This window comes from Hypanus sabinus, chromosome 22, assembly GCF_030144855.1.
Source record: "Hypanus sabinus isolate sHypSab1 chromosome 22, sHypSab1.hap1, whole genome shotgun sequence".
Classification (NCBI taxonomy): Eukaryota; Metazoa; Chordata; class Chondrichthyes; order Myliobatiformes; family Dasyatidae; genus Hypanus; species Hypanus sabinus.
Genome location: NC_082727.1, coordinates 23,715,579 through 23,732,977, shown reverse-complemented (window position 1 = coordinate 23,732,977; position 17,399 = coordinate 23,715,579). Strand labels below are relative to the sequence as shown.

General features: G+C 40.0%; 1 protein-coding gene across 4 annotated transcripts in view; it reads right to left on the bottom strand.

Moving 5' to 3' along the window:
* The window catches only part of hells (helicase, lymphoid specific), a 66,007-nt gene extending 48,967 nt beyond the window's left edge, over positions 1 to 17,040 (bottom strand). The window contains exons 1-7 of one of the 4 annotated variants that reach the window (XM_059947321.1): positions 16,997 to 17,040; positions 11,038 to 11,170; positions 9,894 to 10,016; positions 9,092 to 9,136; positions 6,029 to 6,068; positions 2,472 to 2,536; positions 1,513 to 1,551 (exon numbers count right to left, since the gene is read on the bottom strand). In XM_059947321.1, coding sequence (XP_059803304.1) covers positions 1,513 to 1,551; positions 2,472 to 2,536; positions 6,029 to 6,068; positions 9,092 to 9,136; positions 9,894 to 10,016; positions 11,038 to 11,160 — 435 coding nt within the window. In that variant the 5' untranslated portion in view covers positions 11,161 to 11,170; positions 16,997 to 17,040. Of the gene's footprint in view, positions 1 to 1,512; positions 1,552 to 2,471; positions 2,537 to 6,028; positions 6,069 to 9,091; positions 9,137 to 9,893; positions 10,017 to 11,037; positions 11,171 to 11,837; positions 11,873 to 16,580; positions 16,655 to 16,800; positions 16,920 to 16,996 lie in introns of those variants that run through there. The other 3 variants (XM_059947319.1, XM_059947318.1, XM_059947320.1) reach the window with 3 other exon arrangements.
* Between the last annotated feature and the right edge of the window lie 359 nt (positions 17,041 to 17,399).

The following is a 17,399-nucleotide window of genomic DNA, read 5'->3' as shown; positions in this document are numbered from 1 at the left end:
AACTCCAGTGAATACAGGCCCAGATCAAACACTCTTCATATGACAACCCACTCAATCCTGGAATCATTTTCGTAAATCTTCTTTGAACCCTCTCCATTTCAGCACATTCTTTCTAAGGGGCCCAGACGTGCTCACAATACTCCAAGTGAGATCTCACCACTGCTTTATAAAGTTTCAACATTACATTCTTGCTTTTATATTCTAGTCCTCTTGAACTAAATGCTGACATTGCATTTGCCTTCCTCACCACAGACTCAACATGCAAATTAACTGTTAGGGATTCCTGCACAAGGACTCCCAAGTTCCTTTGCATCTGTTTTTTTTGTATTTTCTCTGCAATTAGAAAATAGTTAACCCTTTCATGTCTTCTACCAAAGTGCATGACCATGTATTCCATCTGCCATTTCTTTGCCCATTCTCCTAATCAGCCCAAGTCCTTTTGTAGCCTCTCTACTTCCTCAAAACTACCTGCCCTCCACCTATCTTCATATCGGGCTGCTAACTTTGCAACAAAAACATCAATTCCATCGTCCAAGTCATTGACATACAATGTTTCAAAAAAAAACTTTAAAAATCGGTCCCAAACAAACCCTGTGGAACACCACTAGTCACCAGCAGCCAGCCAGAAAAGGCTCCCTTAATTCCCACTCTTTGCCTCCTGCCAATCAGCCACTCCTTTATCCATGCTCGAATCTTTCCTATAATACCATGGGCTCATAATTTGTTAAGCAGCCTCATGTGTGGCACCTTGTTAAAGGCTTTCTGGGAATTCAAGTACACAACATCAACCAATTCTCCTTTATCTATCCTGCTTGTTATTTCTTCAAAAGAGATATTTCAGTCAAGATTTTCCCACAAGGACACCATGCTGACTATGGCTTATTTTAACATGTGCCTCCAAGTCTTCAGTTCACCTTCCATTTCATTTTTTAACCAACAGAGCAAAGCCACCCCTCTTCCTTCCTGCCTATCCTTTCAATACAATGTGTACCTTTGGACATTAAGCTCCCAGCTATAATCTTCCTTTAGCCATGATTCAGTGATGCCTACGATATCATACCCTGCTGACCTACAACTGTGCTGCAAGTTCATCTTCCTTATTCCGTACACTGCACATTCAGATACAACACCTTCAGTCCTGCATTCACCCTTTTCAATGTTGTTGCACCATATACTACCTTGATTCCGAACTTCGTCTGAGGTACTACCAAGATCTGCCTCCACGATCTCTCCACTAACTTCCATCTTCATTGTTCAAAAAAATTTAACTTTCAAGCTTAAAAATTTCCAAGAGACCAAGGAACCCTCACAGTTAATGCCATTTAGGGGTAATCCCAAAACCTTTGCATTGTGATTTACCAGAGTTGAACTATCTCCTCTTCTCAATCCTGTTAGCCCAAGACTGACCGCTAGTTCTAGATACCTCAGCCAAAAGAGACATTCTCCCTGTTAGCATTTTTACTGGAACTTCTTGGTTTACAACGCAACACAGAAATTGTTTTATTGACTTACTTCATCTGTTTTAGCCTTTTTCACTCTTGACAAAATGTCCTGTAAATAAGAAAATTTATGAATTTTTAATGATCAAATTGTGATAAATAATCAGTTAATTTTTCTTTAAGGATAGACTTTGTGAACAGACATAATGAATGGAACACACAATGTGCATCCTTTACACTCTACAGCTTTTGTGTTAGAGGAATCTTTTAGAGCCCAGGAAGATTTAAAAGGAAAATTCACTTGACTCAGATGTCACTGATAACCGCCCTGCAATTCAATTTCAATATAACATCATGGCAGATCAGCTTTACCACAGGCCTAGACTGCACACAACTATGCAAAGAACTTTAAACCCAACAAGACTGGTGAATGGCTAACCAAGTTCATATCATTTCAGCTGTATCACAAAAACTAATATTAACAATTGTCTGATGAAAGAAAACTTGAGGATAATTTATAGCTTATAAAAGCTTTTCAAAAAGGGATGGAAAATGGTGCAAGGTAAAGGTTCATTTAATGTTTGAACTAGCATAAGAATGACAACTTTGTAACTGCAATGCCCTAATTTTATAGATATGATCTCATTGCGACTTTGTGAATTTCCTCTGGGTGCTTTGGTTTCCTCCTACATTCCATAGATGCACAGTTAGGGTTAGTGAGTTGCAGGCATGATATGTTGGCACAGGAAGTGTGGCAACACTTTCATACTGTGCTGGTCATTGATGAAAAGTATCTCATTTCACTGTATGTTTCAATGCACTTGCAACAAATAAAGATAATCTTTAAACCTCCATCAGGAGAGAAGTGACAGGTTTTATAGTCACAGTGACTTGAACTGGCACATTCTCAAAAGGCAAATTGCAAGAAAATCTACAGTTCAAGTAACACACAACCGAGAGCTTAAGAATCCCCTATAAGACACACAACTGGATCAGGAGACTGTGCTGCCTTCAGTAGAACAAGCGCATTACCTCCTTACTGATGTAATCTGAAATACTGTATGTTGCTTCTTCTCTTCCTCTTTTCTTCTTTAGTGCTAAAATTTATAAAATCAGAAAGAAAAAGTTACCAGCAGGATTTTTGAATAATTGCAACCTCTACATTATAGAAAACATTAGAACTTGATTAGGTCAAGTAAGAGGGATTCCCCCAAATCACTACTAAATTATCACTCGTAAATTATCTGTTTATTCAGAGTAAGCCCCAGGATCAAGGGAATGGATACACATTCAATTTCTCAGATTTTTTAAAAGGAATAATTATTTTTCAGACCAAGTTCATTTAAAAAACACTCAGATTTTCCATCTTGGATTCACCAGAGGGTGCTGTAAGCTTCAAGAACACCAGTGCTCCTTTCCGAAAACATAACAATTCAGTCATTTTGACCAGACATTTGTTGGATCCCAATAGATAAAATTCCAATTTAACTTCTAGAATTAGGTGAATATTCAGGACTTTCAGTCCACCTTTTAATATTACCTGGTTACATATTGGTGCCAAAAGATTGAAAGACTGCTTACATCTGTTTGTAGATATTTGTAGGCCAGTTAACATAACTTCAGTGGTGAGCAAACTATTAACTATTGGAATTTATTCAAGGGACAGTATAAACTTTAACTTAGAAAAGACACGGCTTGATCAGGGACAGTTATCGTGGATTTTTTTAAAAATAAAGTTGTAAAGCCTCCAACTTTAACAACTTTAGTTCAGCTAATGACTAAAATTATTGAGGTTTCTGTCAAGGATGGTTGATGAGAGTGATGCCTAGAAGTTTAGCAGGGATTTTACAAGTCCCTTGTAGCACAAGTCTAAAGTTAGGATCAAAGGGATACTGGCAAACTGAATAAGAAATCAGCTCTACGGCAGGTAGCAAATGACAATGGTTGCTTGAACATTAATTGAGGCTCAGTACCCAGCCAGCATTTTTTGTTGTATATATTAACAAGTTGGACCAAAATACAGGGTATAAAGAAATGTGCAGATGAAGCAAAGATCACTCACATGATTGAAAGCAAGGAGATTGTAGAAGGATGCAGAAACGCTGGACAGTTGGGTCAGAACGTTACAAAGGAATTTAATTCAAAGAAACGGAAGGTGGCCACTTGAATGTGGTCAACAAGGAAAGGAAATACACAGTAAGATATTAAGTAGTGTGAGAGAACAAAAGGTCTTGCGGTATAAATGTACAAGTCATTCAACTCTCAGCACCAGTCAATAATGAAGTCATGTTGGATGCTTTCCTATTTAAGCTATGGGATAGAATAGGAAATTAGTGAGACGACATACAATGTTACTTAAACCACACCATGCAAATCCAAGTCTCTGCAAGTATATGATTGCAATGAAGGGGTATATAGAAAATTTAACAGGATGTTGCTAGGACTGGAAAATTGAGGAGACTTAGTTGAAATTGTTTTTTATCTTTGGAACTAAAAATGGGAGAAATTTATTTAAGTATACACAATCATGAAGGGCTTGAATAAAGCAAATAGGAGAGACTTTTCCTCTTGGCAAAGTTCAAAAATCAGGGGGAATGGGGAGGAATTGAAGTAACTGCAGGAGAGAAGGAAAAGGCTGTGTTTTACCAGTTTGGAACTCAATGACTGAAAAGGTGGTTACTGAAAACTAAACCAAATTAAAATAGGAGATAGCACCAGTAGAGCTTCTGCCTTGCAGTGACCAAGATGAAATCCCAATTTCCAGTGCTGTCTTGAGCATGTTCTCCATGACTGTGGAGTTTCCTCCCACATCCCAATAATATGCGGGCAGGGTTACATTACTCCTGACGCGTAGATGAGTGGTAAAATCTGAGGAGGGTTGGCGAGTGAGAAGATGTGGGGAGAACAAATCAGGTTATAGTAGCATTATTATAAATTTGGTGCTCAATGGTCCAAGTGGACTCGGTAATCTGACAGGCTTGTTTCCATGCTACATCTCATGTTATGACTAGTATAGACAAATCTTGTGCTAAAACATTAGTCACTCTTATATGTTGTCAACTCGTAAACTAATGACTTCTCATTGATCTACCTTCAAGTAAGTTCCCTCCTCCATATCACCTGAAACCTGTAACTGGACCATTCAGATGCCAATCCATCCCCACGTTTCAATAATATCTAAAATATTTTCCACACATCTGTCCATACCTTCAGCTCATTGGCTTTGCTCACTAAAGCCCTTGCATTTACTTATAAACCTTTGAGTACTACTCAAAACATGTATAAATATTCCAATTTTATTTGTTCCAATTTTCTCCTTTTGAATTTATGAGTTAACCTTCTCATACCCCTCCCAAATAGTCTAGGCCTTGCCCAAATAAACTTGCACGCAGAAACCTACACACAAGGCTATTGACCTTAGATCTGTTGAGGCAAAACCTACCAGGCACATACAAGTCACATTATGCTCAGATCAGAATCAGTTCCAGTACCTAGAATCTAAACCTCCCACTTCCTGTACCCCTTCTTCAATCTGGTGATTACCACCTTTAAGGCCAATTACAATATATAAAAATATTTGAATAGGTTCATGGATAGGAATGGTTTTGAGGGATATCGGCCAAATGAAGACAAATGGGAAAAGGACAAGAAAACATTTTGGTCAGCATGACCAAGTTGCACTGTATAACTCAAACTCTAGATCCTCAAATTTAAAATCAGTCTTGAATTCTGCAGTTGTCATATTGGGATGTAAACTAGAATCAAAAAGCAATGTTGTCAAAAAGCAAAGTTATTTTGATAACTCAATCTTAAGAGTTGAAGTACAGTAGGTAATACCTGGACAAGAAAAGCACTTTCTTCTCAACAAACTCTACTAATGAACCAGTAACACTATTGAATGTGCTGGGATCTTCAGTATTTTTTATATTGCTGAGGCCTTGATCTGCAGTTTGCGTAGAGGGGGGAATAGCCATTATTCCCAGATGCACAGGCATTAACCAGTTACTTCTAAATACTGAATGGTCCAAGTAACTCTTCCCAGAGCAGATTTACTAAGTGGCACTCTCGTGTACAGTCACACAAAATACAGGGCATGAAGCCACTAAGAACAATGCACATCTCTAACAGAATGCCATGTTCACAAACATGGCAAAAATGTTACTCTAAAGCATGCAATTCCACTTAATGTTGGACGAAGAACAAAGAAATTCAAAGCAATGAGTATTCATGCAGTTGAGAGATTCCAGAGACAGACATCTAGAAGTCATCAAATTCAAACAAATGCGATTAGAAATTAGACTATAAAATAATTAGATCCATTTATCCAAACACCTCTTGCTTTAGCACAAACTACCAATACCATTATGAATATAAACAGATTTTAATTAAATCTGAAAATGGCAATAGTCTTATCCAATTTCATTAAAATCCGCAGGAACACTGGGGTGCCACATCAAATGCATGGGTCTTTGAAATATAAATAAGATAAACATGTGATCAGCTGAACTCTTCAACAAAAAAGATGCTATCATCTTTCTAGGAACAAACTGTTCAACAAGATCAATGTGTTTTTAAAAGAACATACATACCTACTTTGCTCTCTTCTGTTGATGAGTTGTTTGCCTGCACCTTTAAACATACAAAACGAGTGGTCAAATTTTCACTTTCACCATCCTCAATCTTTTATTTGCTTTCAACTTTTCCCAGCAATAGCGCCCCAATGCAAAACAATCAGAGTTGGCTACCATCTTGTGCACAATTATCTGGATCCAACCACAACATCAGTTTCTCACCCTATCCCACAGAAAATTCTATTCTCCAATGTTCAATAATCTTCTGAACCTAACTTCTGGATATGAGTGCTTGGCAGCACAACGTCCTTGCAAAACCAAAAACAAAATGGTCCATTACATGTCTGAAGCTTGGGTGCAACTGAATGTTTCTCACAATTCTAGTACATAAAATCACTTAATATAGATTTTGGTCAATGTTCCATTTAATGAGAGATTTAAATACAGATAGGATAGATAGTCAAGAATTTTCCCACAGCGAGGTATCAAAAACAAGACAGCATTGTTTGAAGTCAAGAGGTAGGAGATTAAAGGAGAACTCTAGGGATAAATGCTTTTTTACTGAAATACAGTGGTGCTAGATTTTCTGAACCCTGTAGAATTTTCTCTATTTCTGCATAAATAAGACCTAAAATGTGATCATATATTCACACAAGCTCTAAAACTGGTCAGAGAACCCAATTAAGTAAATAACACAAAAAAAAATTATACACGTTCATTTATTTAGAGAAAAATTATCCGATATTACATGTATTTGTTGGAAAAAGTATGTGAACCTTTGCTGACAGTAACTGAGTGACCTTCTTGTACAACAATAACTACAACCAAATATTTCTAGTAATTGTTGATCAATCCTGTACATTGGTTTGGAGGAATTTTGGGCCATTCCTCCTTACAAAACTGCTTCAACTCTGTGTTGTTGGTGGGCTTTCTTGCACGAGTTACTTGCTTCAGGTCCTTCCACATTTCTATAGGATTAAGGTCAGGACTTCAACTTGGCCATTCGAAAATTCACATTTTCTTTGGACATTCTCCTGTAAGATGTTAAGACGATTCTGAATTCATTGTTCCCTCAACAATTGCCAACTGTCTAGGCCCTGAGGCAGCAAAGCAGCCCCAAACCATGATGCTGCTCCCACTGTGATGCCACAGTTGGGATGAGGTTTTGGTGTTGGTGTGCAGTGCCCTTTTTCCTCCAAACATAGCAATATGCATTTCTGCCAAGAAGTTCAACTTTTGTCTTATCGATCCACAAAACATTGTCCTAGAAGTGTTGTAGAACATCCAAGTGGTCTTTTGCAGACTTGAGATGTGCAATAATGGTTTTTTTTTGGGAGAGCAATGGTTTCCTCTGTGGTGTCCTTCCATGTACACCATTATTGTTCAGCATTTTTCTTATAGTGGATACATGAACAGAGACTTTAGCCAAGTTCAAGAGATGCCCAGGTCTTTTGCTATTACCCTTGGGTTCTTTTTCACCTCTTCAGCATTGAATGATGTGTTCTTGGTGTGATCCTTGCAAGATGCTTAGTCCTTGGGAGAGTTTCATCCATTTGTAGACAATTTCTCTTACTGAGGACTGGTGAACACTCAGGTCTTTAGAAATGTTTTTGTAGCCTTTTCCAGCTTCATGCACCTCTACAATTCTTTTAAGATCCTCTGAAAGTTGTTTTGATCAAGACATGGTGCACATAAACAGACCTGTCTTGAGAAGAGCAGATTCTGTCAGTAACCTCACTTTGGGTGTCTTTTTTTTTAAATAGGACAGGGCACCTCCTCAACCCACACCTCCAATGTCAGCTCATTGACTGGAACACTTGACTCCAAATAGCTTTTGCAGAAGGCACAGAGGTTCAGACTTTTTCCAACAAATACGTGTAATATTGGATCATTTTTCTCAATAAATAAACAAATGTAATCTTTTTTGTGTTATTTAATCAGGTTTTTTAAAAATCTAGTTTTAGGACGTGTGAAGATCTGATCACATTTTATACAGAAATAGAGAAAATTCTACAGGGTTCAGAAACTTTCTAGCACCACTGTACACAGTCGTTAGCATCTTGATCAGTCCTGGTAATAAAACAGATACAAGAACAGGTTTTAGTGCCAGAATAGACATGGTGTGCTAAAGGCCTGTTTCAGTGTGGTACTGGGAAAACAAAGGAAAAAAAAACTTTATCTTCATTACCTCAAACTTGCTGGTCTAAAACCCAGACGAGTAATTTAAAAATTTGAATAAAGACCTGATGGAGTTCCCCACATCACCAAAATAGACACAGTGGAATCTGAAAAACATCACAATCTGAGTTCCTTAAAAATAATGAACTGAATAATAGGTATAAAGTTGGGCTGATCCACATTAAAAAAAGAATTAAGAAATTCAAATCTGAAATTCCTAGATTTAATATTGGATATGTTGATACACGCTTCCACTACAATGCTCAAAACACTGCAGGGAACAAGATCCAAGGTGTCAGATTTGGCTCAAGGATTAAAATCTGATAAAAAAATCAGTAGTCACTATTTGCCCTCAAGGAAGGAAATCCTTGCCCAACTAAATGGCACCTCGAGAACCACTGCAACCTCTTAACCTTTTAGATGTGACTCAATAGGATTAATTGATAGCACAAGGCAAAAACTACACTGCACAATTACCTTCATCGTTGCATTTGCAGCAATCCAAGGTAGCATGAATGCTGCAAGATGAATTTAAATTATGTCCTTGCCAGCAACACCCTCATCCCATGAGTGAATTACAAAAAAATGCAAAACTGATTCCCACCTGTCCCCACTGGAGAACACTTCAAAAGTATGCATAATAAATGCTTCTTGTAAAACCTATTTTAGACATAGAATGCCTCTGCACCCAAGGAGGAATTTCATACCGAGAGGTGTTGGAACATGGAATGCAATTGCGGTTATGAATATTTCAACATTTTATGCAGGCTGCTAACTGTGCATACTGTGGGTTTTTGATAGCACATAAGTACGAAATTGCAAGAGCCCCAGCATCAATTTTTCACACCATAATGAATAAACCTCCAACCATGCATTACATATACATTTCTCTTGAATTATTACCAGTAGCTTCTGCTTTTTTTCAAGCTTTTCTTTCCTTTTCTGTTCCTATAAGAAACAAAGACAATGTTTTTCCATTATTTCCACATGAAAGAAAATCTCATCTTTTAAATATGCATGTGCTTAAAAACAGATAAAATGACGAACAAAGTTGCCACCCAGCAATGTAGGGGATAACATCTTGGGGTACGACAAATGATCCACTTCTAAAGAGTGTGCACACTCACACACATACAGTTTTACAGAAATTCCTCTTCAGTAGTGATTCTCATGCACAAGTACATGCCTTAGGGCAGATGCACAACTTGGCTCTGTTTTATCATGCATTTTCCAACAAGGCCACTGGACAGTAAATTGATTTAAGAGTCCTGGATTTCCTCTGTCTATTCAAAACCTATAAAATCAACTACCCCCAATTTAGCAAAGACTTTGTTCCAATGATTTAATGACAGAACAAAGAACACTTTTAAATCAACAAACTCAAAGATTCAAAGATTAGGAGCCCCGAACCAGCAAAATATTTCAATTATCACCTGTATGGGCAGCACTGAGGGAAGGAATGTTAATTTTGATGCAGACAACAGCACTAATATGAACTTATCCCCTTAGTCATGCACATATACTCTTGCCATCTATTGAATGCACAGACACAAATGACTGCCTAGATCTTGGAATCAATGGAAATGTGATCCTGGGCATTCGAGTTTCAAGCCACCCATTTATCACTGCATTTTCCAGCTCTGGCTATCACTTCCCTTTGTGACGATGTTCCTTGAGACACTGAGAATAAAACAAGAGTTCTTACCTCCTGTTGTTGTTGCTCCATCTTCATCAGCAAGAACTTGGAGTAAATATTACTCTTCTCCAGTAAATGTTGTAATCTCTTGTAGCGCATTTCACGTGAGTCTTTTTCCCAAAACATTTTAGCCTGAACAAAGAAACATGTCATTAGGAAGCTTGGAACATTAAAAAAACAGCAATATACCAATCATTTCTAGTTATACTCATTGTACAAAAAAATAAATTGAGTCAGAAGATTCATTATGAATACATAATTCTTTTCAGACACAAATGTCATTTCCTTTCAGTGTGGACCAATCCCATTCGTGATTTCACTGCACTCCTACCCTGTTCCAATTACTCTCAGTAAAGCCAGCATGGTGTATTGGCAGATGCTCACTTTAAAATTGATCTGCTAGAGTAGAAAGGACAAAATTCTGTCATAATCTTCACCACAACCCCCCTTCGTGACAAATTGATTATTTATTTTTGAATAAATGCTAACATTTTGTTATATTTAATTGTTGCAACAATTAATAGATTTTTCCAAAATTTTGATTTATTTCACCTTCTGGTTTGGAGGTATGCATTCTCACCTACAAAGATGTAGCAGAATACTACATGAACGTTCACACTTTAAAATTATCGGAGGAAAAAACCTTTGAGCATAGAAGAGAAAAAGATCTCTCAACCCACATCTTCTGATTTTCTGTCACCGCTTTTGCAAAACCAACAGTGAGCTATCCCACTTTTGTTTTAGGTTGTGGTACTAAGCAAGAAAGGGAATCCCACTGTAATCAGTCATTTGTAAGTATGTTCAGCAATGACTTCCATAACTCACATCTGACTTTTGAAGACAGAGTGCTGAATTTTCAAAAACTCATTTGGATTCAGTCAAGACAGTGAGATGTAGAGATGGCTGTGTTCAATGAACAGCTATTGTGCATCACAAAATAAAACAAACTGAATCAAGACTTGGTGAAGTCAATTTAAAATTCTAAAACTCAACCTTCTCATTCAATTTGATTTTACGCACCCGGAAACTTTTCAGTTGCTCAGAGCTGGCATTCAGAGTCCTGCCTGATGAATATGGCCTAAGTTGCTAAAGGTTTTCATGTGCTGTGCAGCCGCTGATACTATAGATTACAATGCAACTTAAAGATTCCTACCTGTTCCATCAGTTTCTTCTCTTCCTTCTGACCTTCCTCTTCCAGCTGCTTTTCTTCTTCCAACATACTGGCTGTAATGATCTCATTCACCTCAGCCATCTCACCGTTCACGTGCTCAGCCATCTCACCGTTCCTAATTTCATAGCAAGTCACACAAGGAAGGACATTTATTTAGATAGTTGCAAATAAACCAAATTACTCAGCTAAACAAGAGTTTGAGGAGATTCAGTAAGCCACTAAAGACTTTAAAATTACTATCGATTACTACTGAGAGCATCCTGACTGGTTGCATCACAGCCTGGTGTGGAGGCTCTAATGAACAGCATCGCAAGTTGCTGAGGGCTGAATCAGTCATATCCATCACAGGTGCAACCCTACCTACCACTGAGGACATTTTCAAGAAGCCATACCTCAGGGTGGCATCCATCATTAAAGACTCTCACTGTCCGAGACATGCCCTCATCTTATTTCTACCATCAGAGAGGAAGTAGAAGAGCCTGAAGACCCAAAGTCAGTAACTCAGCAACAGCTTCTCCTCCTCCTCCATCATCAGATTTCTGAATAGTCCATGAACATGCTTCATTATTCTTTTTATTTGTGTTATTTTTGTAAGTTATAGTAATTTTGTCTTATACTGTTCTGTTGCAGCAAATTTCATCTGACTTTTGATTTTAATTTGTGGAAGGGAATCACACTGTAATCACTCAATTGCAAATCATGCTCAGCAAGGATTCCCATAATTCATCACACCTGACTGACTTCTGAAGACTAATTACCGAATATTGCAAAAACTAATTTACCTTCAGCCAAGAGAGTGAGATAATGAGACTGTGATACAGTCATATAGCAACGTAGCAGATACAGGCCCTTTGGTCCAATAAGTCCACGCAGATGCTGACATCCACCCAATTTCCTGTTTGTTGCGTGTAGTTCTAAACCCGAACTCTAGATTTGCCGCTCTTCAGCCCACTTCCTTAAATGATCAAGATCCCCCAGAATCTGAAATAACTACCTTTGTTATCAGCAACATATCCTAATTTCATGTCATCTGCTGATCAATCCTTGGCTATTTGCATCTAAATAATTTATACAACTAACAAAGGTCCCAACACTGACCTTAGTGGCACACCTCTAGTCCCTGCGGTCTATTTTGAAGAGAAACAACTTTCAGCAACCACTCTCTCCTGCTGGGACCTAACCCTCCAGGACAGGTTATCATGTGGAACCTTATTGAAGGTCTTGCAAAAGTCAAAATAGATTTACCCTCATCCACCTTGATTTTCTTCAAAAAACTCTAAAAAGACTTGTCAAACATGACTTTCCACACACGATGCTATGCTCTTTTTAGCCATATTTATCCAAGATTTAATAGGGACCGACGGGGGCCAATATTTACCACATCGGTGGTGAGCTGATGGAATTAACTGTCAGAGGAACCCATATGGGTATAATTACAACATTTAAAACACAAGGCAACAGGTGAAACTTTAAGAGGGAGGGATGAAGTGAAGAACTGGGAAGTTGATTGGTAAAAGAAACAGAAGGCCATGGAAGAAAAAGGTGGGGGGGGGGAAAGAAGAGCTCCAGAGGGAGGCGGTAGGTAGGCAAGATGTGAGAGAGGGAAATGGGGAAGAGGGGAGTCATTATCGGAAGTTTGAGAAATCAATGTTCATACCATCAGGTTGGAGGCTACCCATGTGGGATAAGGTGTTGTTCCTCCAACTCGAGTGTGGCCTCATCATAACAGTGGAAAAAGCCATGGACTGACATATCAGAATGGGAATGGGAAGTGGAATTAAAATGGGTGGCCACTGGGAGACCCCGCTTTTTCTGGCAGACAGAGCGTAGGTACTTGAAGAAGTGGTCTTCCTAATCTACATTGGATCTCACTGATATGTCTATCCATAGCCTCCTCCACTGCCATGATGAGACAACACTTAGTTTGGAGCAACATATATTCTGTCTGGGTAGCCTCTAACCTGATGGCATGGAGAGTGAATTCTCGAACTTTCGATAATGCCCCCCACCTCACTTCTCCTTTCCTATTTCCCATCCCTTTCCCCCCTCACCTCATCTGCTTGCCTAAACATTGCCTCCCTCTGGTGTTCTCCCCCCCCCCCCCTTTTCTTTCTTCCACAGCCTTCTGTCTCTTTCACCAAACAACTTCACAGCTCTTCACTTCATCCCATCCCTTCAGGTTTCACTAATGACCTTGTGTTTCTCTCTACACTCCCCCCCCCCCTTTTTTAAATCTACTCCTCAGCTTTTTTCCCTCCAGTCCTGTCAAAGGGTCTCAGCCTGAAACGTCAACTGTACTCTTTTTCATAGATGATGCCTGGCCTGCCGAGTCCCTCCAGCATTTTGCGTGTGTTGCTTGGGATTTCCAGCATCTGCAGATTTTCTCTTGTTAGTAATGTAATCTGTTCTGTGCCCCCCTCCCATTGTCTATACTTCAACATCTATCCACAGGGGAACAGTGTTCTTTTGCTGCTTGTGATAAAACTACCCAATTATGAATCATAACATGGACAAAATGATCATTCACCAATCCAAGTTTGCAAAGAAGTATCCAAAAAAGAACAGACTATCCCTGCAAACTGAGTTAAATCAGAAAAGCTTTTCGAACTGCAAACAGCAAAGTATCACTGGCCACAGATCCACACTTTAAATAGTTATAGTGGCAGGGCTTATAACCTTAGAAGATTTTACCAACAGTCTTTACCCTGACAGTGGTGGAAAGAGAGTACCCTTTTAAATCAGACTTTTTAATACCACCTCAGATAAAACCACTACTATGCTCAAATATTGAACAATTGTTCAGTGCACAGCTTTTTATTTATTATGAAACTGAAGCAGGCCATTCCACCCATAAGCTTCATGCCTGCTCTCTAAACACCAATCACTTCAGTCCAATTTTCCAGTTTCCTGTCGCTCTGCCATTCTCTCAAAGATGCCCATCAAACCTTTGTGATTACTTTTAACCAGTTATTAACACAGATGAGCAATTTACCAGTGAACCCATCAATATGGCTTGGAGATCTGACAGGAAACCAGAGCATCTGATGGAAACCCACACAATCACAAGCAAAACACTTAAACTCAACAGACAGTACTTGGGGTTAGGATTAAACCCAGGTCCCAGCAACTGTGAAGGAGCACAAAAAGAATGAAAAATACAATTAATTGCAGAATTTTCAGAGGATATGCTGCACAGCCTAAAGCCCATTTCAGCACCAGTCAGAAATTTCACAGTAGTGCAGATTACAGATATATCTCAAAACATGACAGCATAAAGTACCCTTCTTAAACCAGACCAAAGAAGCTACAATAAGCTTCAATAAAAGCAACAGTCATTACTTTTAAAGTACAATCAGTGGAGCAAAGGGAGAAATATTGTAAATGGTAATGCATGCACTAAACTGCAACAAAAAAAAAACAATGAGTTCAGGTTGAATAAATACTACAGTGCCTATAAAACAAACCCCCCCCCCCGGAAGTTTTCATGTTTTATTGTTTTTTCAAAATTGAATCACAGTGGATTTAATTTGACTTTTGACATTGATCAACAGAAAAAGACTCTTCTGTGTCAAAGTGAAGACAGATCTCTACAAAGTGATGTAAATTAGTTACAAATATAAAACACAAAATAATTGATTGCATAAGTATTTTCCCTCTTTAATATGACACACCAAATCATTATTGGTGCAGCCAGTTGTTTTTGAAGTCACATAGTTAAATGGAGACTTGTGTGCAGTCAAGGTGTTTCAATTGATTGTAGTAACAATACAAAAATATCTGCAAGGTCCAACTGCTGATGAGTCAGCATCCTGGAAAAAGTTACACCCAGAAACAAAAGAACACTCTAAGCATCTCCACAAAAACGGTTATTGAAGATGGATACAAGAAAGTTTCCAAATCACTAAATATCCCTTGGAGTACAATTAAGTCAATCATCAAGAAACAGGAAGAATATGGCACAGCTGTAAATCTGCCTAGAGCTGGTATCCTCAAAAACCAAGTGACAGTGCAAGAAGGGGACTAGTGAGAGAAGCCATCAAGAGACCCAAGATAATTCTGGAGAAGTTACAAGCTTCAGGGCTGAGATGAGCGAGACTGTGTATACAACTGTTGCCCGGGTGCTTCACCAGTCACAGCTTCATGGGAGAGTGGCAAAGAGAAAGCCAGTTGAAAAAAATCTCAAATGAAAGCTGGAACTTGCCAGAAGGCATGTGGGAGACTCTGAAGTCAGCTAAACGGTGGTATTATGGTCTGATGAAACCAAAATCGAGCTTTTTGGCCATTAGACTAAGCACACATTATCAAATACACCATCACTACGGTGAGGCAGGGTAGCAACTGCATCATGCTGTGGGGATGCTTTACTGCAGCAGACCCTGGAAGGCTTGTGAAGGTAGAGGATAAAATGAATGCAACGAAATACAGGGAAGTCCTGGAGGAAAAAGTGATGCATTCTGCAAGAGGACTGCAACTTGGGAGAAGACGTTTTCCAGCAAGACAATGAGCCGAAGCACAAAGCCAAAACTATACAGGAATAGCTTAAAAACAAAGTTAATGCCTAGAAGTGACCAAGTCAGAGTCCAGACCTCAATCCAAATGAGAATCTGTAGCTAGACGTGAAAAGGGCTGTTCACTCAGGATCCCCTTGCAATCTGACGGAGCTTGAGTGGTTTTGTAAAGAATGGGGAAAAATTGCAGAGTCCAGATGTGCAAAGCTGTTTAAGAGTCCTATCCACACAGACTCAAGGCTGTAATTGCTGCCAAAGGTGCATCTACAAAGTACTGACTTTAAGGGGTGAGTAATCATGCAAACTATTTTGTGTTTAATAATTGTAATAGATTTCGACCAAATTGTAGAAATTTGTTTTCAATGACACTTAAGTGTCTTTTTTGTTGATCAGTGTCAAAAGAGCCAAGTTAAATCCGCTGTGATTCAATATAGTTAAACAATAAAGTATGAAAACTTCCGGTGGGGGGGGGGCTGAATACTTTTTAAACGCACTCTACATCTGAGAACTATGCTTTTCTGTTCTCAGCATTCCCAGGGAATTTCAAAATCCATGTTAAAAAGTTTAAAAATGCAGCCAGACAAAACCACCGACAGTACTGCACTCCTTCAACATGTACCTGGGCAAAATGCAGGCGCTCCCGAGGAATATGCTCCAGGGAACACGAGGAGGAAAGGAGAGTGGGAACAAGGCCAAGAAACAGAGAATGTAAATACAAACGGGGCATTTTTCCTCCCGGAGTGAAGCCTCGAAGTAACCAACCCGGCCACTCTCTCAATAACCCAGTTTCAGATTCGCATTAGGGTTACATAAAGAAGCAACCTCTCATACTCCCATCCCTCTCCTTGTTTCTCTGTCTTTCAGACTGGTCTGTGCCTCCCGGTCACTGCAGCCGCTCGGCTCGCCGGTGCCGGTACCGCTGCAGCCAGCCGCCCGCCCGCCCGCCCGCGCGCGCCCGGAACCCCCTCCGCCCGCTGCAGCCGCCCGCCTGCATGGGGCACCCGGCGCTTCTCTTGCCTGCTCCCGGTGTTGCTCCCGCTCTCACCCGGCGCCCACACCACCCGGTGCATCTCTCGCGCCGTACTCGGCATTCGCGCCATTTACCAGCCAGTCCAACTACGCAGCTCAGGGGAGCAGCTGCTGCCCTATCTCGGATTTGAAAATCAATTCGAAATTGAACTGTATATATTATGCATAATAAATTAATAATAAGATTACGCGGAATAGTTTTTTTTACCCTCCGTCTAATTCCGGCTTCTCCTTTCCGTTGTAAATCAGCCTAAAGTCCTGTGTCTCCCTACGAGTAACTTCTGAATGGAAAATTCTTCAAATTACACAATGAGTGGGAGCGCGCCGCCATGAGGCCGCGTGTCTGTCGGCCGCGCGCGTGCGCGTTCCGGAGCCGTGCGGGGCGCGCGCCAGTTTGAGGGTACCTTGGCTTTTCGGGTTCGCGGGCGAGGAGGGGGGTGGGTGACGCTCGCGGGGCACCGGAGAACCGGGAGTGTGTGTGTGTGGGGGGGGGGGCGGCGCACGTGGCCCGAAGGTTAACGGAGCACGCGAGCTCAGCGGAAGCCGCGTGCACGCGAGGTCGGACCTGCGGAGGCGGCGGGGGCGGGAAGGTGTGAGTCTCTGTCCGTGTCTGTGTGTAGGCAGGAAGGACCGACCTCATCGATCTGCTTTACAACGTGTTGTGGGTCAGGCAAGCACTGAGGGAAGCTGTGCTATTCGGGTAAAGGATCAACTTTACATGCATTAGAAATTTGTTGGCGCAACATTAAACACAAAAACACCATTCAACAGTTATAATAATTATATAAATGGACCTAGAGATTAAAG